At 42.8% G+C, this 23,747-nt stretch overlaps 4 protein-coding genes across 6 annotated transcripts in view; 3 read left to right on the forward strand and 1 right to left on the reverse strand.

Moving 5' to 3' along the window:
• The window catches only part of ptenb (phosphatase and tensin homolog B), a 40,483-nt gene that overhangs the window by 8,792 nt on the left and 7,944 nt on the right, over positions 1 to 23,747 (forward strand). Inside the window, exons 2-8 of one of the 3 annotated variants that reach the window (XM_051067750.1) lie at positions 20,474 to 21,834; positions 22,236 to 22,330; positions 22,473 to 22,517; positions 22,604 to 22,647; positions 22,754 to 22,992; positions 23,100 to 23,241; positions 23,333 to 23,499. In XM_051067750.1, the coding sequence (XP_050923707.1) occupies positions 21,757 to 21,834; positions 22,236 to 22,330; positions 22,473 to 22,517; positions 22,604 to 22,647; positions 22,754 to 22,992; positions 23,100 to 23,241; positions 23,333 to 23,499 (810 nt within the window). In that variant the 5' untranslated portion in view covers positions 20,474 to 21,756. Of the gene's footprint in view, positions 1 to 18,555; positions 21,835 to 22,235; positions 22,331 to 22,472; positions 22,518 to 22,603; positions 22,648 to 22,753; positions 22,993 to 23,099; positions 23,242 to 23,332; positions 23,500 to 23,747 lie in introns of those variants that run through there. The other 2 variants (XR_007809941.1, XM_018688667.2) reach the window with 2 other exon arrangements.
• On the forward strand, positions 1,256 to 4,991 carry LOC108891496 (microfibril-associated glycoprotein 4). Its single transcript, XM_018688639.2, has 6 exons — positions 1,256 to 1,502; positions 1,773 to 1,928; positions 2,160 to 2,198; positions 3,356 to 3,452; positions 3,627 to 3,794; positions 4,070 to 4,991. Exons 1-6 carry the CDS (start codon positions 1,497 to 1,499, stop codon positions 4,321 to 4,323), a joined length of 720 nt encoding a protein of 239 aa, XP_018544155.2. The 5' UTR covers positions 1,256 to 1,496; the 3' UTR covers positions 4,324 to 4,991.
• LOC108891493 (multiple inositol polyphosphate phosphatase 1) lies at positions 5,131 to 8,637 on the forward strand. The gene is made up of 8 exons (XM_018688628.2): positions 5,131 to 5,771; positions 6,130 to 6,315; positions 6,399 to 6,593; positions 6,808 to 6,905; positions 7,030 to 7,160; positions 7,446 to 7,579; positions 7,669 to 7,932; positions 8,004 to 8,637. Exons 1-7 carry the CDS (start codon positions 5,372 to 5,374, stop codon positions 7,920 to 7,922), a joined length of 1,398 nt encoding a protein of 465 aa, XP_018544144.1. The 5' UTR covers positions 5,131 to 5,371; the 3' UTR covers positions 7,923 to 7,932; positions 8,004 to 8,637.
• On the reverse strand, positions 9,155 to 17,146 carry LOC108891495 (outer mitochondrial transmembrane helix translocase). Its single transcript, XM_018688629.2, has 10 exons — positions 17,002 to 17,146; positions 15,704 to 15,913; positions 15,515 to 15,613; positions 15,322 to 15,442; positions 14,514 to 14,714; positions 14,281 to 14,387; positions 13,953 to 14,042; positions 13,814 to 13,864; positions 12,699 to 12,829; positions 9,155 to 11,549 (listed from the first exon to the last, which is right to left on the reverse strand). The coding sequence occupies exons 2-10, from the start codon at positions 15,875 to 15,877 to the stop codon at positions 11,429 to 11,431; spliced, it is 1,095 nt and encodes a 364-aa protein (XP_018544145.1). The 5' UTR covers positions 15,878 to 15,913; positions 17,002 to 17,146; the 3' UTR covers positions 9,155 to 11,428.

Raw genomic sequence — 23,747 nt, forward strand, 5'->3', positions numbered from 1 at the left:
CTCCCACTCTCAATTATTTCATCAGTTTTAATGTAGAGTGACGTCCACACACCTGCAGTGCTGCTTTATTCCAGCAGGTGGCAGCAGACAGACCACAGCCTGGACTCCAGTCTGTTTTAAACTGATCATTTACCCTGGTGTTTTGTGATTCACGTCCAGCACAATGAGGAGGATCACAGAGTTTTGATGTTGCACAGTATCTACAAACACTCATCACTGGTGTGAAACAGCAGCTGTTCAGTGCTGACATTTGTTTGCTGTTTGGTATTTGGCTTCATGTCTGCTCAGAAACGGTACAACCCCCCCATAGTTTGCAAAGTAAATGATTAATAAGTTAAAACCAAACAGAAAAAGACGGCACCTCTAAAGATTTATCTGTGAGTGAGCAGATTTCAAAAGGTAATATCACACATACAAACATTAAAAACAATAAGAAATGAGAAGTTAAAACTAATTCAGAAAAGGTAACGAGTAAAGAAGAAACACCGCAAGACATCAGCTGTCTTTTTGGTAATAATGCAAATTAAGAGTCTTAATAGCTAAACGTAAAACTGAATGTTTGAATCTATCTTCACCTCCACCCTGACAGAAGCAGCTGTTATACTTTATTTCAGAGGTGGAGGATTCGACCTTGACCTCGATGGAAAATGTCATGAGGCTGAGGAAAGACGATAGAGAGAATTCATAAGGAATTAGGAAGAGAGACCTACTGCACTTACAGTAGGTGTTTTTTTTTATACTAAACTTTATTTATAACACATGGGTCATACAGTGACAAACTCAGTGCTGTAGGCAACAGTTCAAGAAGGTTTCCTGTCCAACACTAATAATAACATGAAAGGAAAATACAAGTTGAGAAAGTTGCTAAAAAGGAATTGTGTGACGGGTTCAGAGTAAATCATATTCAGACAGGAATAGGAATGATTTCCTGTTATAAGCGCTTTTACCTTTTCATATGTTTGTTAAGTAGAGAATTTTTTGTTGTTGTTTATTTATTTTTTAGATTGTCAGAGGTTTTGGATTGTGTCACAAACATTAAACAGGAGCTCTGTTACATCTACATGTAGATGGACCTGCCACAGTGAAAGTACAACGGTGTGTTGCTTTAAACGCTGCTGCTGCAAGGAATTGTGGGACAGCATTTGCTCCCTTCCTTTGGTAAAGGAAGCTTCGACCAGCTCTGATCATGGCTACCACTGAGATACTTCCAGGTCATTTCACTCAGTCAGGAACCTTCCTAAGCAAAAAGGACTATTCGACCGCAGCCCTGGATTAGACTCAGACGGCCATGTTTAGCCAGAGGAGCTCATGTGACATTTTAGGCTGATCATCAACACATGTTTCCACCTGTTTTGCCAGTTTCTTTATCAGTGTGAAGCAGCAGCTGTTCAGTCATTTATTGATCTTTGGGACATAAATAAAGCTGAGAGACATCAGAGCGTTCAGACTGACCAACATCAGGATTTTCATCAGATCACTTCAGCTCGACTCTGACGATGAAGGTAAGTTTCTATCTGTTAGTTTGTGTTACTGTGTGACTTTCAGTGGTGGAAGAAGTAATCAGATACTTTACTGAAGTAAAAGTACCACACAGTAACACAAACATGCAGATGGATTGAAGCAGCAGTAATCCATAACAATCTGAGTCTGTCAGAGACAAAAACAAGAACTTTGGTGGACGAACTTTGACGTGGACGATCGACCGTTGGATTACCAAAGTCTGAAGATTTCAAAGTGTAGAGAACAAAACTAAAACACCTGCTCTGTCCCAGCTGGTATCAGTCGTCCTCCTCCTCCTGGCTCCAGTGTTGACCAGCTGCGCTCCTCTCATCCTCCCTCTGGACTGCAGCGACATCTATAACCATGATAACAGCCGGCCCAGTGGAGTGTACACCATCTATCCCATCGGAGCCACGTCTGCTGTCCAGGTACACTTCACCTGTCTGGGACACAGGTTGACCTTTAGATGATAAAGATGTGGACAGATAAAGACAGAGATCATCTCTGACAGAAACACAGTAACAAAATCTGCCTGATGATTCTGATCCAACAGATTAAAGTAGTTCCAGTTGTAGCTGCAGCAGCGCTGGCTGTATCACATATATTTAATATCTGCAGATGGATCACATGTATTAATGAGTGTGTGTGTTTGTGTGTAGGTGTACTGTGACATGGCTTCAGGAGGAGGACGGTGGACAGTGAGTATTGAACTGAAGCAGTGGTGGAAGAAGTATTCACATCCTTTACTGCAGTAAAAAAGTAAAAGTACTTCATTGTGCAGTAACTGTCTCCTGTGACTGATCTCTGATCAGATCATTGATCCTGAGTCATGTGACTGTTGTAGCTGCTCCAGGTGGAGCTGGTTTTAACTACGTCAGATACAGTTAGACAGGTCAGTCCACTGGTTCCCAACCTAGGGGTCAGGTCCCTCCAAAGGTCCAAAATATCTGGTGGAACTGAAATGTGATGAGTCCCAAAGCAGACAAGATGAGAACCACTGGTTTAATTTTTGACAGTGTGATATTCACACAAGCTTCTCATACATGGTGTGTTCAAAGGTCACATCACAGGAGCCAGCTCAAAGTTCAGTTTACACAGATTAAAATGAACTGGTTCATGTTCATTTCTTCTGTTTATTTAAAGGAGTTGTTCCCTTCCTGTAAAACCTCCTCCTCCCCATCCATTCCCCATCCCCGATCAATCCCACTTCCCAAACTAAATGAATCACTGTTTACTACCACACAACCACAGACCAGAAAATCCAATGAGCACATGTTTTACCACATAAACAATGTGTCATGAAGCAGGAAAACTCAGAAAAGATCAGTGTACAAATGTAATTCGTCTCTCTACAAGGTGCCATCAAAAGGTTCTGAGAATGTTCCTGTTGTGAACAAATAAAGCGTAACATGGTAACACACATGCAAGTGAAAATTGCAAAAAATAGTTTTCAGAATTCAGAATGCAGAATTCATGGGCACTGGTTAAACTTGCGTTAATTGTTGTGATTGTGACATCGTAAAATCCTGGAGTGACTGGAGAATGTGGGAAAAAAACAAGAAAAATCCAGGAGAATATTCTGAACTGCAGTTACTGTGAACAGAAGATGAACAAGATCCTAAACATTATCACAGGCAAAAAATGGTAAGGAAAGAGAACCAGACTGTGGGAATGTAAACTGAGGCTGTGACTGATCTGTTCAAAGTGCAACCCCAACTGGTTTCATCAGAACCAGTAGCTGCACTGTTTAAATTGCCAGGACAAGACATGCACAACACAGTTCTTCTTCTTCTGATGTTTCTTGGTTGCTGTTCAATATTTTCTCCTGACTGTTCAATCCTCCACCCCCCACCAGGTGTTCCAGAGGAGGATGGATGGATCGGTGAACTTCTACAGGCCCTGGGACCAGTACAAGACGGGCTTTGGTACCGCTGCTGGAGAGTACTGGCTCGGTGAGAAACTGATCCAAACTAACAGTTATTAAAGTCACTCAGTTTACATTGAGTCTCAAACAGCTGATCCACTGATCATCCAGTCATTTCAGCTCCTGGTTGGTTTCATGTACAGGGGGTTCAACAGGAGCCCAGTGGATCCAACCAGGACGTTCATCATGTGTTTGTGTTCAGGTCTTGAGAATCTCTTCCACCTGACTCTGAGGAAAAAGTACGAGCTGCTGGTCGACATGGAGGACTTTGATGGAAACAAAGCGTTCGCTCGTTACTCCTCGTTCTCCGTCAACCCAGAGGCTGATGGCTACAGACTGAATGTATCTGGATTCACTGATGGAGGGGCAGGTGAGTTCATGCATATTTACATTATAGAGGAAAAACAGGGCTCTTTTGACTGGTGGAGAGGTTGACAGCCTCCCAGAATAACACTGGGCCTGTAGCTCGCTCAGTTGGGCTGATTGCCACAGCACATCCCTTCAACCTCCTCACACTCTGTTGCTCTGTTTGTTTGTTCTTCTGTTTTTTCACTATCAATTCAATCTGTGTAATGTTTCTCTGGGAACACTCCCAGTTCACCTGGTTAGTGGAAGTATTGAAGATATACACCTGTGTTTCTGTAGGAGACTCCCTGACTTATCACAGCGGACAGAAGTTCTCCACCTTTGACAAAGACCAGGACTCTTCAAGCTCCAACTGTGCCAAAAGCTACCTGGGGGGGTTCTGGTACAAGAGCTGTCACTATGCAAACCCCAACGGTGCTTATCTCTGGGGGGCTGATGGCACTCACCGCGCTGTTGGAGTAGACTGGTACCACTGGAAGGATTATGAATACTCCCTGAAGACCATCAGCATGAAGATCCATCCTGTGCAGTAAATCTCATCAGATGTTGTGTCAAACAGCTGTTGTTGTAGAGAAGTGATTGGACCGGTGGCTCTTCTGTACTACTCAGATTTCTGTTTACTGTCCAGCACCACAGTCCAGAGAATCAGAGCTCACAATCTAATCACTGTTTCTTGGTGAGATTCTACAAAAAACCATCAAAGTCATAATTCTACAAAAAAGATCAGTCAGAAATATAAGTCTACAAAAAACATCTCCCCATAGAAGTTTATTATGATGCATTTACTTCATACTGAGCTACTAAACTCACATGTGCCTCTGCCCTACATAATAATACAAACCATTTGTAATAAATCCACCTACTCCCACCTGGCACTTTAAGAAGTGACTTTACAGAGCAGCAGGTAACATATGACAGACGTCTTTTAGAATAATGTCTTTGGGTTATGAGATGATGTGAACCTATTTTGTCCTTTTTACCCTTAAATTACAAAGCAGGAAACATTGTGTTTATGCAATTTTATTTTCCAGTCCAATACTGGACTCAACATTTACAAAAGTATCCTTTATTTTTCCCTCCAGTTGATTGTCCTGTATATTTACATTGCAGTAACAGTCAGTGTTTTACTGGGACCTGACTCATGTGGTGATATTACACTGTGAACCACTGGTGTTTTTGAAAATAAAGATGGTGAATTGGATCATTCATTAAAGGGGCTTTTATTTTGAAAATGAAGAACGGAAGTATATTTTGTTTAGGCGTTTGTGTTGATCTCATTAAACGGAAGCTGTTATTTCAGTGTTTCTGATCTTTGAGGCGACATCAAATCAATGTTTTATATCGATCTGATCGGTGAACGGTACCGTAACGGTGTTCATACTGCGCAGTAATTTATTTTTACACCGAAATTTCAGGGAAAACCGTCGATTTAAAAAACTCCGGGAAAGTCAGTGGTCGGCCATTGAAGGGCGGGACGACGATGAGGTCAAAGGTCATCTGAACCCGGAACATCAACAAAGCAAACAAAGACGGCAGGAGAGACGTTTCAGTCGGTTAAATCTTCCTCCGCTTCCCGCCGACATGTCCCCCGTCTCCCTGCCCGCTAACAGGCTGCTGGTGGCGGCTCTCAGCCTGCTCCTGACCCGCCTGTCCTGCTCCTCTCTGTCGGTCCCGGACATCCCGCACATCGCCGCTTACTTCGGGACCAAGACCCGGTACGAGGAGGTGAACCCGCACCTGCTGCGGGACGTCTTCTCCGTCAACGCGTCCGTCCTAAAACCTCCGCCCACCGAGCGCTGCTCCCCGGTCCACCTGACCGCCGTCATCCGGCACGGCAGCCGGTACCCGACCGTCAAGAACATCCGCAGGATCCAGAAACTGAGCGAGCTGGTCCGGAGAGAAGCGTCCAGAGGGTCCGCGGAGGGCTGGCTGCAGGACATCCAGAGCCGCTGGGAGATGTGGTACACCGAGGACATGGACGGTGAGAGGCCGTTAAAATATCCACCGAAACACTCCCGTTACACCGCGACATACTTTCACACGTTACTGCTGAGTCTCAGAGTATTTCAGGTCTCAGTTACTTCTTATAATATTCCAACTAAGCTGCTGAAATATCACCGGAAATATCCAGTAACTTCACTGTAACGTTACCGGAAGTAACTCAGTTATTAATTATTCTGAAAATATCGAGAAACAAAACTGAAGAAACAACAGAAACATCACAAACTGAAATATTCACAATCAATACTATCAATACTATCTATCAATACTGTCAATACTATCAGTCAATATTCACAATCACAATCACAATCTCTCTCTCTCCTCCTCCTCCTCCTCAGGTCAGCTGGTGATGAAGGGCAGGGAGGACCTCCGTCAGTTGGCGGGGCGTCTGTCCGTCTTGTTTCCGTCCCTGCTGTCGGAGGAGAACCTGAGGAGGATCAGTTTCCTGAGCAGCTCGAAGCATCGCTGTGTGAGCAGCGTGGAGGCGTTTCAGGAGGGTCTGCAGCGCCGCTGGGGACGATCAGGTTCCGTCCTGTTTCAGAGGCATCATGGGAAATGTAGGAAGGCTCCCCGTGAACTTGTCGTCTGACGTCTGTCTCTCCTGCAGAGGTCGAGTACGGCCACGAGGTGGACGACGAGCTCATGAGATTCTTCGAGCGTTGCCGCGGTTACGTGGAGGGCGTGGAGAAGAACCGCACGGCGCTGCAGGAGGTGGAGAAGTTCAAACACGGCGAGGAGATGGAGGGAGTGAGGAGGAGGACGGCCGAGAGACTGGGCCTTCCTCACCACCGCCTCACACCGGGTCAGACTCACACACACACAGGACCTTCTCTGCACTGTGAGGACGTGGATCTGAACGTCTCGTCCTCACAGTGCAGACGTGTCCTCGCAGTGTTGACGTGTCCTCACAGTGCAGACGTGTCCTTGCAGTGTTTCTGTGTCCTCACAGTGCAGACACTTACGTTTTTGTCGTAAATCGTCTATGAGTGAAGTTTGTCCCTCTGTGCCTCCTGTAGATTTGGTCGAGGCGGCATTCTTCTTGTGTTCCTATGAGCTCTCCATCAAATCCCTTCACTCACCGTGGTGTTTCCTGTTTGACGAAAGCGACGCCAAGGTCCAAACACACAACAATAAAACCCAGATTTTACATAAAAACATGAATAAAATAATCTGATGAAGGAAAGAAGTCTGAGCTGATGTTTGTGTTTTTCTGTTTTACCTGCTGTTTGTCTCTGCAGGTGTTGGAGTACAAGTCGGACCTGAAGCAGTACTGGAAGCGCTCACACGGTCATGTGATCAGCAGCCTGTCCAGCTGTCCTCTTTTCCATCACGTCTTCAGGACACTCGACAAAGCTGGACGCCCACGCAGGTTGGAGACGTTGTTGTGAAGTGATACTGCTTTCTTTCCATCTCAGCTGTGTTTATACTTTTTAAGTCTGACTCACAGGCTTGATCAACGGCTGAACAAATTCCCTCCCTCGTTAATAAACTGAATTTTTGTCAGCTGTCGCTGTATTTTCTCCTTCATCTGGTTTTAATCGAAGCGTAAAGGATCTGAATGAAACATTTGACCACCAATGAACCGTCATCTCGTCATTCAGTGGCAACAGAAATGTGTCTAGAATTGATTCTGGTACTTTTTCGTGTCCATTAGGGCCACTGAGGCATCCCCAGAGCCGGCCTCCATCCTGGTGGGTCACGCTGAGACGCTCCTACCCCTCCTCTCCCTGCTGGGACTCTACAAGGACAAGACTCCACCCACTGCCAGCAACTACCACTCACAGCACAGTAAGAAGCCCCGCCCCCGTCCCGACGTCCAATCGGAGACGAGGATGCGACAGTTGTTTTTTCGGTTCGGTAACGGTCGTGTTTTACAGGAAGGAGTTTCCGGACCAGCCAGATTGTTCCATACGCCGCCAACCTCCTCTTCGTTCTGTACGACTGCCAGCGAGGCCCCCGGCTGCAGCTGCTTGTCAACGAGACCCCGGTTCGATTCCCAGGGCTGGAGTCTGAGGATGCCCCGTTGTACCGGGACGTCCGGGCCACGTACCGCCACCTGCTGGACGGCTGCGACTTCCACAGGGAGTGCGAGGGGCGGACCGGTGGCCGGGCGCCAAACACCGAACTCTGAGAGGAAATGGGTAAAACCACAAGGTCCTGATCAGACCTGAATCCTGATGACCTCATCTCATTTTGTTTTCTTCTTCTGCAGTGGTTTAATGGCAGTGACGGGAGAATCAGCGCCACCTGCCATTCATCAGGATGGAAGCAAGACTTCACTCATGTTTTACTTTGAGACATTTTCTGGAGATTTGGTTTGTGTTTTCGTTCTGTCTGGATCAAGACTTCTGAGAAAACTCTTTTGACGACGGAATCAGTTTACAAACTTTTAGTTTTAATGTTTGGTTTTGGTGAACTGACACTTTAATCTTTGCTGTAAACCAGAATCAATGGGGAAACTTGATTTTTTTTGCGATACTACAGGGTTAATTAATGAAGCTTTATGTTTATTTATTCTGATTTTTACAATCATGTGATGTATCTTTCTTGTCTTAAGCTCTCAGCAGATTCACTGAGCTTCTTCTAATCTCAGTTTGAGAAGATTTTCACAATAAAAGCTCTGGTTAGTCTGTGGTGATTTAAATTGATTTGTGTCTTCAGGGTGAATTATTATTTTTCTCTGTTTCATACATTTTTGTGCCTAAAGAAAATTTCAAATGGCGACTCAGCTTCTTCTGAAAAATGTCACATGTTGAGGTTGTTTATGTTGCTTTTTGTTTGGTTTTATTTCCTGTGGAATTTTTCCTGATGCCAAATGTTTCTAATTAAAAGCTTTAAACTGCCAATTCCTCCTGTCCTCAGTTTGACTTTATTTAACAAGTAAAACTGAATCTTTTCTTTAACTTCATCTAGAATAGAAAAATATATATATATATTTTAAACATGACAGAATACAACAAAGTTTTATTTTCCATTGTCAAAAAACAAGAGTTTACAGTTGCAATGTTTGTCTTATAATGATATGATGTATAATATAATTAATATGTAAGTGAAATAATTATAGAAAGATGTTTGAGATTAGATTAACATTAAAATCAGTTTACAAGAAAAAGGTGTATTATGTATAATTATAAAAGTAAAAATATGTCAAGACTGTAAAGTATGAATATGATCTACCAGTATGTTTTAAAATATAAATGTAATAACATTTTTTTAATGACTTTTCTAGTAAAATTACAAAAATAGTAAAAACTGAAAATAATTTTTAAATGAAGTTACTCTTAAAATGTAATTTTTCTTAGGTTAGGTTAGGTTCGACTTGGTGTAATACGATCCATTCACATCATCATGAACCTGTAAATGTCACATCTTAAATTGTCATGTTTATTTCATCATAACAGACTGCAACTACACTATAAAAAAAATCCTGTTCTCTTGTACTTGCTGGATTTTTAGTTCGAGCTGTGATTTACAGACGTAATGATTCATGGAACAAATGATTTTTCAATAACACAGAAAATTAAACATCTTTGATTTCAGTTTGTTAAATATGAATATTGGCTGTTTTCTATCATCAGAAACTACTGATCGATAATTGAGTTCTTTACACTCCACATTCAAACATCAGTATCACAGAATAATAAAACAAGAAATAATAAAGATAAAGTACACTTCATGAAAAAAACTCACCTTCACAGAGTTTCAAACACGTTCATGTTCACGTTTGCTCAGTTTTGGCTGAACATTTAGGTTCTCTTTCTGCTTCAAACAGACGTTTACATTTTTATTTACTATGTAAACATTTCAGGAACAGGTCGGCCATTTCCTAACAATCTCCAGAAAGAACCAATCATCGGTAATAAAACAATGGTCAAATAGTATATTACTGTTAATAAGTTCTAATTAATAGCTAATGTGTAATGCTGAAGTTCTGCTGAGTGAAAGAAACAACATCAAACTGAACACAAAATGGAGCCAAATAAGCTTAAACTAATAAAAGTTTCCAATAAAGGAATAAAGCCTGGGAGAGGACATGGAGAAAAAAAAAATCTGATTGTTGTGGGGGGCAACGTGTACTCTTGCAAGATCTTTAACCCTCGTGTTGTGACCAGGTGGCCGACAATGTGTCTTTGTGTGTGTGTAGTAGGATTTGTTGTTGTGCAAGACATTCGTGATTCTGAAACGGTTATCTTTTGTGTTTGAATAATAGTAAGAAGAAAAAAGTATACAGAATATGAAAGCCAATACAGAGGGCAATGGGAGGGTTAAAGTTTCTCAAAATCTTGCAAGATGTCAACAAACTTATAAGATTACGCAAAAGTTTGTTTTGATTGGTTCACTCTAACACCTGGCGGTGAACTTTCATGAAAAAATAAAGGCTCGATTTACGGCACAAAGGAAGTGAGTCCACCACTGATCAAACCAAACAGAGAGGACAGAGCTTTTCTTTTCCCCGGTAGCTGTCGATAGCTTCCCCCAGGTAGAGGAAATGTCAGTCGGTAACCATGGAAACGAGCCTCGTTAACGGAGAAGGCTAAGAAAGTGGAGATGGTTGTAATGCTCTGTCACGTTTTGATTTTCAAAATCTGTCAAAAGAGAATTCAGCAGAATTCAGATGTTATTCAAACTACACCTGTAAGAAACCTATACAATACAACCAGGTGTTTTTACAGCCTTCATCTCAGCGCTGAGATCAGGGTTTCTAGTTCAAACTGGGATTCTCACGGTTGTTTCTTGCTTTGGACAGTAGCCACATTGCTAACAGTAATGCTAGCAGCCAGAAACAAACCGATGATTCATTCTCTGTTTGATAATCTAAACAAACAGCGTTCCATGGTGGTAACCTTGAACACACTCACTGTAGTTTGACAGTTTGTCCTGTTGTCCCCAAAACTCACTACAGCACCATATGTGGAGAAATCTGCCACTGAAAATAGTCCTCAACAAATGTAAGAATTTCCTCCTGATTATTTGGTGAGCAGCTGTTTTACAGAAACACTGAGCTTTTTTAAAAATGATGATGTGTTTTTTTTTTATTTTTACGTGTTCAGTCGATGGGAAGAAAAAACACTAAGAAAAATAAGGACGACACCAGACATGTTGACTTATTACTTCACTGCAAGTAGAAGTCCTATTTAAAGTAGTCAAAACCCAGAGAGGTTGGGAATCACTGCACTTTAGTTTGGTTCAATGATGAGCAGACTTGTGTTTGATTACATTATTTAAAATAAGTTTTACTGATCTACTTTGAGTTTATTTACAGTGGAAACCAGCAGCAAAGCACAAAAGGAGGTGTAACGATGAATTCTGTCGCCTCAGAAATGGCGACTCGAGCTTCATGACTCAATGATTTTACTTTTCTGGATCATCCAGCAATTCTCAAACCAGGGTTTGACACATTTTTTTCTTGTCTGCGTCTGAGAGTCACTGAGGATCATCAGCAGCATGATCAGCAGGTTTAAATAAAAACAAAAATAAGAAAAAAACAAAAGGCAGTGGCACATGTTGAACATATTTAAACACATGTAGACACAGTAGGTCAGTATCTACGCACTGAGCTGATGAACAGGTTGGGAATCGAACCTGCGACCGCAGGCTCGGCTGAGGTCATCACATGATCAATGTTTGTATTTGAATTCAGTCCAGAGCAGCGTGCAGCAGAGTGCTGTGTCCGCCCGCCAATTTAGATTTCTTCATCTTACTGATTGCCTTTTGAAGGTCAGACTGATGGATTGGACGGATGAAGTCCTCAGATGAACTGAGAGACGGAAACAGGAAGAAAGACCTTTTAAAAAGAATGTAAATATATCACAGAGTACCACTATGTGCTGGCAGTGTGTTGTTTTACGTTCAGTACGCCTCATCTGGAAAACCCAATGTTTATATTCCATGACTTTCCTGTTTTTTTAATGAATGTACAAACCCTGAATAAGATGCAATATTTATCTGTACAGACGTAACGTCGCAACATTACCAAAGAATCGTTTGCGCATCCACCACACATACAGTCCCACAGTGATGATGTGTTTCTGTAGTCCAACCTGAAGTTAGCATCAGCCTGGTTCCCTCCACAAAAAGCCAGTGAGATTTTTTCATAGTGTTTTGGATTATTCCAGAAAATAAACTGTGAGCAACTAAAGTTTCTGATCCTTCAGGTTTAGTTGATCAGATCATCTTCACAGATGAACACCACTGTTCTGATGTTTGAAGCCTAAATCCAACCTCCAGAAGTAAGAAGCTAATGTTAGGCTATAAACCAACTACACCACGGTCACATGACGTCAACGTCTCCACCACTAAGCTTCCAACTGGTCATTTCATTTAGCTCTGAGCTCTTCTACAAAAGCCTTTCTTCTTAGAAAGTTAGTGAGAGTTTGAAAGAGCGTGAGTAGAAACACAACGAGGCTGTAAAGGTGGACTGGTGAGTAGATGGGTTTTCATGTTAACGTCCCCGACAACCTCTGTAGTCTCATTTAGACACTCGTTAGCAACCGCCTTTTTTAAGACACGGAAAAGCTTCAAACATCAGGAGTGGGGGATTTACTGACCCATTTTATGTCGGACAATAAAACCTGAAAATGTCTTGAGCTTGTGTTAAAACCACAGACCTTATTTCAGACATTTAACCAGAAACACACTGACTTTGGGACGAGGGAACAGGAAGTGCTAACATGCTAACATGCTAACTGACTTCCTGGTTTCAGGATTATTCCTGCAGCTCTTGATTAGAGACAAGATTTGAATAATGAATCAAAAGTCAGAAGTGGATAAACATGTGAAACTCATCTTGTTTGTGTTACATTCATTGTAGTGATACACAGATCATGTGGAGCTACATGAAGACCGTCTGTAGTCTATGATATTTGGGATCTAATGATATAAAAGACTCCATCAAACAGTTCAGTACCTGTCGTTCTGAGTGTGGACGAAGTCTCGGACACAGAGCAGCGCAGCGTCACGACACATCTCCCTGAGGTCACTTCCTGAGAAACCGTCAGTTTCCTTGGCAATGTCGACCAGGTCAACTGACAAGTCCACCTGCACAAAGAGGTGATCAGATTCCAATAAACGAAGCAGTCGTCAGGAGAATGTGATCTGGTGTTTGACTCAGGTGTGAACAGAAGCAGGAAAATTTCCGGGTCAGGGATGGACTAATAGTTGGTACAGTAGCATCACATGGTCTCAGTATATCCGAGTCTGGACCACTAACTACATCCAGCTTTTCAGTATTTCAAGGTTCAGGATTCTAGAGATCTTTGACGAGGTTCTTGGGGATTGTGTTGAGGATGTTTTAGTGTTCATTGGGAATGGAAAGGTTCTAGTGGGCTTTAAAACAGCTGTGGGTGATTAGTGGTTCTACAGGTCCTCTAGCAGTTTCTAGGGGTCTTTTAGGGGATCTCATGGTCACTGTTCTACATGTAGTTGTGGATGTTTTACTGGTCAGTGAGAAGGTCCTGGAGTTCTTTTATCTTGTTCTAGGGACTGCTTGGTGGGTTTAAGTGGTCAGTGAGGAGGTTCTGCTGATGGTTTTAAGAGGTACCTTCTAGTGGTCCTCTGGAGGTTCTGATGGTCACTGAGAGGTTCTAGAAGATTCAGTGGTCAATGAGAAGGCTCTAAAAATCTTTTGGAAGGTTCAGGGAGATGTTAAGAGGTTGTAGTGGTCCTGTAAGAGGTACAAGTAGTCCTCTGGGTTTCTGTTGGCCCTTTAGGGGACTCTGAGTGCTCTAGGTGGTGAAAAACCAAGGGGAGATTTTGTGGTGATGTGTTAAACAGTGTTCCCCAGAACCAACCACCGAATGAATCAACGTCCTTTGAAAGAACATTGTTCGTTCCTCTAGTGGAGTTCAACAGACTTTCAGAAATTATAGAAGCACAGAAGATGTTCTGGAGACTCGTGGTGAAACATCACATTACAACACATATGTACTGTATGTCCTTCACTGATTGAACAGATAGTAATGTTTTGTAATCTGAGACCTGATAAAAATCACGGTCCTTCTGAGAGTGGATTTCTGAACTTACACTCTCGTTCTCCAGGATGAGTTTGAGGATCTGCTCTCTCTGCCTCATGCTCTACAGGAATAAAAACAAACAGTTTTTGTTTTTTTGTCTCCAGATTTTGATTCGAGTCAGTAATGTGAATATCTGAAATGACTCGTACAGGCTGGTTGATGTGGAACCTGGTGGGCATCCTCCTCAGAATAGCAGAGTCCAGATCCTGAGGACGGTTAGTGGCTCCCATTATGATCACCTGACACAAACACAGTCATTATTACTACAACTACATTATGAGCAGCTTCATCTTCACTTCTTAACAAGTTCAACAGTCACATTAACACTGAGCCTCTTCAAGAGCAATCAACCAACTTTTGTCGATAGCTGTTTGGGTTTGAAGTCTTGCTTCCCCAGTTATTAATTTTAGGTTGACTGAGGAAATAACTCTCAGAAATCTCAGAGAACAACCTGACAGGACAGGTGTGTACCTGTACCTGGCAGTGGTGGTCAGTGTCCAGTCCGTCCCACAGACTCATGAACTGAGCCTTCATCATGGCCGTGGCCTCGTGGTCCGAGCTGGATCGACTTCTCAGGAATGAGTCTGGTAAAACACACAGTGACACCTGCTGGTCAGAGGCAGGTACTGCACATCACTGAGGCCAGGCCCCCTCATTAACATATAACCAGGAAATCTAAAAGCCTGTAAAGGTGTGTATCGATACCGTACCTATCTCGTCAATGAAAATGATTGACGGCTGTAGTTTGACGGCCAATGAGAACACAGCGGCCGCCAGTTTCTGGGACTCTCCGTACCACTTGTCGGTCAGTGTGCTTGGCTGCAGGTTGATGAAACGAAACCCCGCCTCCTTCGCCGTTGCCTTGGCGATCAGCGTTTTGCCGCAGCCCGGAGGCCCATACAGCAACACACCTGTTACCATGACAACAGGACGGGTATTATGGCCTGGACTCAGTGCTGTACACCATTACCTTCTTCTTCCTTCCATCCTGTCCTCTTCTTCCTTCCCTCACTTCCTCCCTGCTTTTCTTCCTCTCTTCTTCATTTCACCCATCCCTCCTTTCCTCAACACCTCCTCTTTTTATCTCACCATCCTTCACTTCCTTTTCTTTTGTCTTCCCTCTTGCCTCATTGATTCTTCTATCCTTCCTTCCCACACTTCCCTTCTTTTTTCGCTCGTTTCAATCCATCCATCCATCAACACCTCTTTTTCCTTCCTCCTTCATTTTTGCTTTTCTTTCCTTCCCTCATCTTTGTCTCCTTTCTTCACCTTACCTTCTTTTATTCCACCTATCCTTCATCTTTGTTTCCTCTTCTACTACCTCCTTTTCTTCCTTCCTTTCCTCATTGCTTCCTTTCCTTACTTTACTTCCTCTCCTTTTGTTCATTCCTTTCCTCGCTTCCTGCAGATTCTTCTTTCCTTTCCTCATCCCACTCTTCTTTCTCCTCTCCCCCTCCTTCACCCCCCCCCCCCCAATCATGTATCAGCTCTGTATGAATCTGGTTCTGAGTCTCTGACCTTTGGGGGGCTGCAGAAGTCTGGATCCCTGGAACAGGTGTCTCTTCTGAACAGGTAAGATCACCGTCTCCTTTAACTCTGTGATCACCTCATCCAGACCTGCGATGTCTCTCCAGGTGATCTACGCACAGTTGGAGGTTTTTTATTTGAATCAGCACAGTTTAACAGTTTAACAATGGATTAAAGTGGTTACCTGCATGCTCAGCGGGTCGACCAGGTGAGCTGCGATGCTCATCTCGTACTCTGACAGCTTCACGTTCTTAACACCGATCTGTCGCATCAATTTCTCTGCCTGAGAGAAACCGGGAATCAAAACCACGCTACGGTCACAACCTCCTGTTGGAAACTGAGGTCAGAGGTCACCTGTGTACCCTCATCTCACCTGTTTCTGAGCCTCCACCTTCTGCTTCCTGGTGGGGTCGATGGCGTCCACCATCCACTTGATGGTGAAGTAGGTGACCGCTCCGAATATGGTGAGGCGGAAGAGGAGGCCGATGACCTCGTTCCTGCCCAGAGGACGGGCGATGTTTTCGGCTGGGACCTCCCTCAGCACCATGGTCAGGGTTGGCAAAGACAGGAAATGCACACAGGGCTGCAAACAATAAACACAAACAACAAGAGGTTGTATTAGAACAAGAGAGCCTAATTTCTATTGTAATAAATGCTTTGGGTGTTTTGGATTCAAGCCGAATTGCCAAACACCTTCTGTTAAATTAATTCTGATCTTCATTCATGACCTGACAGCAGCATATTTCTGACAAGAAGCAGGGAAATGTTAAATGGTCCGTTTTTTAAATGGAGTTTGGTGAGATGTTCCCTTGGTGACAGGTCTTGAGCTGTTACTAATTCAGGAAACTAAGCCATTGTTCATGGCTGGATCAAAGAGCTACTCCTGGTCAAGAGTTTACGATCTCAAGGGGCTGCATTTCTAATATGAGGTGAAGAAGTTGTTCATTTTTTAAATAATGACTCATTTTGGATCCAAGCTGAACTGGAGAAGCTGCTTATGGCTCATAGTTCCTGATCATTATTAATGCTCTGATAGTGTTTTTCTTCTAACAGCAGGCAAAGGAAAAGTTAAATTGTCTGATTTTTAAATGGACTCTGGCGAGACCGTCCTAATGAGTATTTTACCTCCTACACTTACAGGTATTGGACTGTGGCTGATATAAGAAACCAAACTCTTGATCTTAAGATAACGATTCAAAAGCAGCTTTTGTTGAATCGTTTCTGATCTTTAATCACGGACTGACAACTTTCTGTTTCCACCGAATGACGATGCGACGCAAAAAATGTCACATTTTTGAACGGAGTCTGGCGGGTCGTTCCTTTCCATGTTACTGACGGATGTCTTCACACACCGAGACTGTCACAACTATAAGAAACTGGCCTACTCTTTATTTTCCTCTGGGCCCCTGCAGGTCCCCGGACCGCAGTTTGGAACCCACAAATATCTGCATTATAAAACAGAAAGAACTGTGCAGGCTAGTTGCTAACTTTAGCATTAGCTTGACCTTCTGGGCTCTCGGGCCGAAGCAGAGCAGCCTCTCGCCGGATAAACCGACAGATATGACCGGCAGTGACAAACGGCGGAGCCCCCGATAGCTCCGTTAAAAAACCGCGGGAAGTAAACAAACAAGAAACGGCTCGTTTCTCCGGTAAAACGTGAGAGACTCTCACCTCCTCTGATCACGTCAGGCAGCGGCACTTCTCCCGGTAAGGTCTGCTTTTTCTTCTGTGGTGCTGCTGCTGCGGCCCGTTTTCCTGTATCGAGTTTAGACTCTCCAGCGCCACCCGCAGTGGTGGAGGAAAGGGGGGGAGAAACAACAGGGCGACGAATAGAAAGCGCATGTGACGTCATTACGCCGGGCGTGGCTTGTGACGCAGAACGTTCCACTGCTGTAGTAAGCATTTTAACTATCATAACGACTTTATTTTTATTCGATTTAATTCCTGATTTTTTCACTAATTTATCCTCAGTAATTACATTTATAATAATATTGTAATTATATACGTGCGCAAACTTATGTGGTATCTGGACTCTGGGTGTAAATAAAGTGACAGATAAAGGTAGAAATGTGGATGTTCCACATTCATCCTGCAGGTGACGCTGTAACACAACGTCTGAGTTGAAGATCAGAGTCACACACACACTCAGTGTTTACGCAGCAGTTACTCATTAAAAAACCTGAAAATAATGAAAGTTAAAATGACTTTGAATAAAACTACAGATGCTGAACTCGCCGCTGTGGCCTCGGGGTTGATTATGTAATGTCAGAGAGACTCTGCCAGTTGCCAGGTCGTGAATATTTTCCGCCGATGTTATTTTGGGGGTTCTTATGATGGATGTTTTGAATGGGAGGATGGTGAGATCAGAACCTGGCAACCCTGTGTACTGACAGAATGCGTTTGACTCAGGAAGCCCACCTAGCTGCTAACAGCTAGCATCGTCAGGTCAGACACAGTAACGCAACGACCGGAAGTGAGGAAGTTTACAAAATAAAAGCACAGTTGGTTCACGCTAGATATTAGCGATATAAACTGTATCAATCTTTTTATTCTTATTCTTTTTTTTATTATTTTCTTTCTTTTATCCTTAAAAATACTGAGATAGAATGAATTAAATAAAATGGAGTCATGTTAGAACACTTAAATCGTAAATAAAACGAAACAATTATAATAACAATTATTTTAAAAATATTCCAACATGAATTTATTACCAGAACCACTGACATAACCTCAGTGTTGTTTCCCATAATAAAAAACATTTCCTTCTCATAAATATGTGTTTGGGTCAAACAAACATCAACACGGACAGCACCTCTAAAAGCAACAGTATTTGCATTTATTGAATATCTTCCCACAAATGTTCAAGTATTAAAGAAATTAAAAGAAAATGTCTCTTTAGCATTTCAATACTTATGCTACATATATTTAAATATATTTTATAAAAATATTTTTCAAACTTTTTATCCTTTTTTCTTTAAAAAAAAATGTTTTAATTACACACAGACTTGGCATTGAAGCCAAAAAATAAAATAAAACGAATTAAAGACAGAAACTTTTAACAAATAAAATATTTTTTTTAACAGAAAAACTTAAAATGAAAAGTGTTACATATTAAATACATTTGTTAAATTACTTTTAAAAACTAACAAACTAAAATGTTTTCAATACAAATCAATATTTGTAACTAATTAAATATATTTTTAAACAAATTAAAGAAATAAAAATTTGCCAAGTTTAATAAAGTTTTTTTATGATGGCCTGTGAATGTTGGGACTCTTATTTTGACGGCACCGAGCGGATATGTCCTGCCTCTACTGTGACTCTACTGATTCTACTGATCCTCGGTGTGTCGGTCCTGTCTCTTCCTCCGGTCAGAGACCGCTCGGAGAGATTCTCTCTCCCCTCTCTGTCTGCGTCCAATCACGGAGTCTCTGCTGCTCACCGAGGCCGGGAACCGTCCGCGACCGGATCTATCCGACGTCCGGAGCGCTGGATCTTCAACAAGCATCGAGCCGCGGATGGTTTTGTCTCCGGGCGGGGGACCTGGAAACCCGGGCCCGCAGTGGGAGCAGGGAGGAGGCCCCGACGCCCCCTTGTTCTGACCCAGAAAACAGCACCGACGGCCGGGCTGTCCGTCTACTAGCAGGCCGGCTAGCTTCTGGCCGCGGCGGAGCTCGCAGGGTGGCACCCGAGGGTACCGAATAACGGGATCGTTTTTTATTCTCCAGGACCTGGTTTTGTTCTCCGTTCTTCATCGCGGAATATTTTTATTGCGCAAAAAAATTTAATTCCGGAGATCGGGGAGCTGATGGCTAGCTAGCTCCGGGCTAGCTGTCCCGTTAGCTTCTCTCCCCGGTAACCAGACAGCGGAGGCTCCGGAGCAGGGACGGAGCGGGTCGGACAGTCGCTCTGTACTTTCCTCTGATTTTGTGAACCTCGCGGAGACACCGATGATGGCTGCCACCTTCATCAAGGAAATCGTGAGCAGAAATAAAAGGCGATACCAGGAGGACGGCTTCGACCTGGACCTGACCTGTATCCTGTCACTGTCAGTTAACGGGGGCTTTGCTTAGCCTGATCCGGTAGCCGCTTGAGCAAAACTCCATTCAGAAAAACGTCAATTTAATGATGTTGCGTGTGTCGGATAACAGGTCGCTCTTACTTAGTGAGTCTTTACGTCAGATAGATCTGTTCTTCATATCGGTGTGAATGGTTCAGTTACACATTCAAAATTTCCTTATAAAATCGTAAGTTTTAGGAAACCGCTTTGAACAGTTAACGGCTGCGTTACCCGTTAACAAATGATAAAAATGTTTTAAATGTGATAAAATTCTGTTAATGTGGTGATGTTTGTCTTATTGTAGCCGTTTCTACCGGTCAGTAAAATACTCTGAGATTTACGTGCACGTCTGTGTACATGTTTGTGAGGTTGTCTTAAATCGGCATTTTCTTCAACGGAGTTCGTAATGCAGTTTATCGCCTACAGGAGAATGGGTTGATCGGGCTGTGTAGCGTTAGGAGTCGTTTCTCTGCTGTTTAGTGTGGATCAGTGCTGTTTTTCGATCAGTCCTCAACAGGATGTCTGATAAAGCTTCATGTGAACTCGGTAGATGAGGATCTTAACGTGTCCGCGAGCTGTTTGTGTGCGGTTTTATGTGAACGGTTGCTAGCATGCTAAGCTAACAGCGGTGTCAGTGTCGTTGCATCAGCAGCACAAGCAGCAGCTAACAGACACACCTGAGACACCTGGACACACTGATGCTGATGGGTGAATAAAACTGATCTAACGTATCAGCTCGGTTTTAGTCAACGAATAAAAACATATGGTTCAGATTTTAAGTCAGAATCCAGAAATCCACAAAGACTCAACAACATCTGGATGAAAAAACCTGTCTGCTGCTGCTGCATGAACATGAACACCACTGTTCTGATGTTTGAAGCCTAAATCCAACCTCCAGAAGTAAGAAGCTAATGTTAGGCTATAAACCAACTACACCACGGTCACATGACGTCAACGTCTCCACCACTAAGCTTCCAACTGGTCATTTCATTTAGCTCTGAGCTCTTCTACAAAAGCCTTTCTTCTTAGAAAGTTAGTGAGAGTTTGAAAGAGCGTGAGTAGAAACACAACGAGGCTGTAAAGGTGGACTGGTGAGTAGATGGGTTTTCATGTTAACGTCCCCGACAACCTCTGTAGTCTCATTTAGACACTCGTTAGCAACCGCCTTTTTTAAGACACGTAAAAGCTTCAAACATCAGGAGTGGGGGATTTACTGACCCATTTTATGTCGGAGAATAAAACCTGAAAATGTCTTGAGCTTGTGTTAAAACCACAGACCTTATTTCACACATTTAACCAGAAACACACTGACTTTGGGACGAGGGAGCAGGAAGTGCTAACATGCTAACATGCTAACTGACTTCCTGGTTTCAGGACTCGTTCCTGCTCAGGTAACCTGAGATAATGTGTTGCTATGAAACTAACAAATAATCAGCAAATAAAATAATAGGGGATTTTTATTGTTTGGTGACATTAATCTGCAGATTAATTTTTCTACGAAACGTCGGAAAAAACAGTCAAAAAATGCGACTTCGGTTGTCCAAAGTGATGACCTCAAACATATTTCCATCGACCTTGACAGAAACGTTCTAAAATCTAGCTTATGTCGCAGTTAAACAGAAAATTGTTTCATCCAGATTCAGGAAAGTCCTGAACTCAAAACCAGTAACTGGTCCAATCTGGGACACCAAAAAATAACAAAAATATATCAGACTTATTGCATTAAATTTTCTGTTTATCATTGTTGTACTCGAGCCACAGAGCGAAGCAACAAAAAAATAAATAAATCCAGAGGATATTTCTATGAAAATATATAATATCAAACGAAAAGCAGAAAATTGTGTCATTTACAGAACTGCAATCATCCAAAGTTTTTTTTCTGCCTCAAAAAGTGGCTTAATTTTCTGTTGATTCACTGACCAGTCAATTCAGAGCAGCAGCCAGTGATTTATCTGCCGAACATTTTCTGGATTAATCGATAGGTTTTGTCCTTGTGGAAGTGATATCTCATCTCAGGGATGAACTGATTAGATTTTGGTGGCCAGAGGTCAAAGGTCACTGGGACTGCACACAACTTGTTTTTGGTCATTACCTAAGAACTCACAGGCTAATTAATTGCAGCTAGGTTGGTTGGTGGAGGCGTAAAACCACAAAGAGCTAATCCTTATTTTGGTGAAATACTAATTTCTAATTTAACTATCATGATGTGACTCTGAAACTAAATAAAGCTAGAATCAAATTTTGTTTTTTTCACGTTTTAAATGATAAAGCAATACAAATCCAGTAATACTGAAGGGTCTGTTTATTACCAGGAGGAGAAATCCAAACCAGCGGTGGTTTGTTTCAGTGTTTGTGGCAGGTGATGTATGTTCACATACTGCAACTTTCCAAGAACAAAGGAACTCACTTGTTCAAACAGGAACCAGGAGAGAGTCCAGCTGCAGGTGAGAGGGTGCACACCTGAACTAATTTCTATATATGAGCTCAGATCAAGCCAGGCTCCTCCTCCTCCTCCTTTCCTGCTGTTCACAACAAAATAGTTGTTGATTCATCTTCTGTTGATCCACCAATCGATCAGTCGACTAATCGTTTCAGCTTGGGGGTTCAATGTGATGATTTCTCCTCTCGGTCTGTAACTGAGGGTCATGTTCCCATACGTGTAGAGCTGCAGTGATTAATCAGTAATCAATTAACTGCTCAACACAAAATATAACAACGATTTTGAAATTTAAACAGCTTCTCAGACATGAGAGTTTGTTGCTTTTCTTGGCCTGTTACTGTAAATTTATCTCCAGGATGTTGCATCATTTTCTGTTGTTGAAGAGACCTTATTGTTCCTTAACAGAAGCAATCAGATATTTATCCTAACATCATAGCAATGGGTTTCCCTGCGGAGCGACTGGAGGGAGTTTATAGAAACAACATTGACGATGTTGTTCGGTAAGATGCTGCCCTCCTTAACGCAGCAGTTTGTTGGTTTTAAATGTTTTAACCCATTACCTACCAATCTGTGCAGAATCCTCCATCAATTGTGACATTGATTTGATCAGTGTCAGTTTTTGAATTTGCGTTTCTGTCTCAGGTTTTTAGATTCAAAGCACAAGAATCACTATAAGATCTATAATCTGTAAGTACTGTCCGTCTGCCTCTGGTTTTACTGAGTTTATTCAGGGCGACTTGAATAATTGTCTGAACATCTGTCTCTGTCCACAGATGTGCAGAGCGACATTACGACACATCAAAGTTTAACTGTCAAGGTGAGATTTGTTGATGAAACTCGCAGATTTCTCCTTTGACCTCTTGACCTTTTTAACAGAGGTCAAAGAACCTGTATGACTCTCTCTCTACCTGTTCCTCTTTCAGTCGCTCAGTATCCGTTCGAGGACCACAACCCCCCTCAGCTGGAGCTGATAAAGCCATTCTGCGAGGACCTGGATCAGTGGCTGAGTGAGGATGAGCAGCATGTCGCGGCCATCCACTGCAAGGCAGGAAAAGGCCGCACAGGTGTCATGATCTGCGCCTACCTGCTGCACCGAGGCAAGTTTCAGGAGGCTCAGGAGGCTCTGGACTTCTACGGAGAGGTTCGCACCCACGACAAAAAGGTAACAACGCCACTATTAACATCTAACATGAGGTTTAATGATACTTCTGCTAGATCTGCTAATTTTGAGACATCATGGAAAAAATAATGTGCATGTGCGTTGTTCAGGGCGTGACCATCCCCAGTCAGCGGCGTTACGTTGTCTACTACAGCTTCCTGCTGAGGAACCAGCTGCAGTACAAACCTGTTGCTCTGCTCTTCCATAAGATGCTGTTTGAAACCATCCCCATGTTCACCGGAGGCACCTGTAGTAAGTCTGACCAGATCAGAAAAATAAACCAGTGATCAAATCAGTATTTTCTGAATAAAATAACTCTTGTGTTGCTGTCCTCTTGTTGCAGACCCTCAATTTGTGGTGTACCAGCTGAAGGTGAAGATTCACACCTCTAACCCCTCCCACACCCGACGGGAAGACAAGCTGATGCTATTTGAGTTCCCGCAGCCACTTCCTGTCTGTGGAGACATCAAGGTGGAGTTCTTCCATAAGCAGAATAAGATGATGAAGAAGGTGAGGAGGAGTCACCACTGTTGATGATTATTTTTAAAGGTTAATGCAAACAAATCTAAACAACTGTGATCCAGTTTTGGATCTTGGGTGAGTCTTCTTGGTCACCTCCCTGACAGAGGCCCCACTTTCCAATTTCCTGAGTTTGGTTTGATGACCAGCTCTGGGACAATTCTTTGTTTTGTATGTTGTCCTGGCCAAAGTGTCTTAGAAAAAAGTTGTCTTGAATACTGGTAAGATTTCCTATGAAG

This window comes from Lates calcarifer, unplaced genomic scaffold, assembly GCF_001640805.2.
Source record: "Lates calcarifer isolate ASB-BC8 unplaced genomic scaffold, TLL_Latcal_v3 _unitig_1979_quiver_622, whole genome shotgun sequence".
NCBI lineage: Eukaryota > Metazoa > Chordata > Actinopteri > Centropomidae > Lates > Lates calcarifer.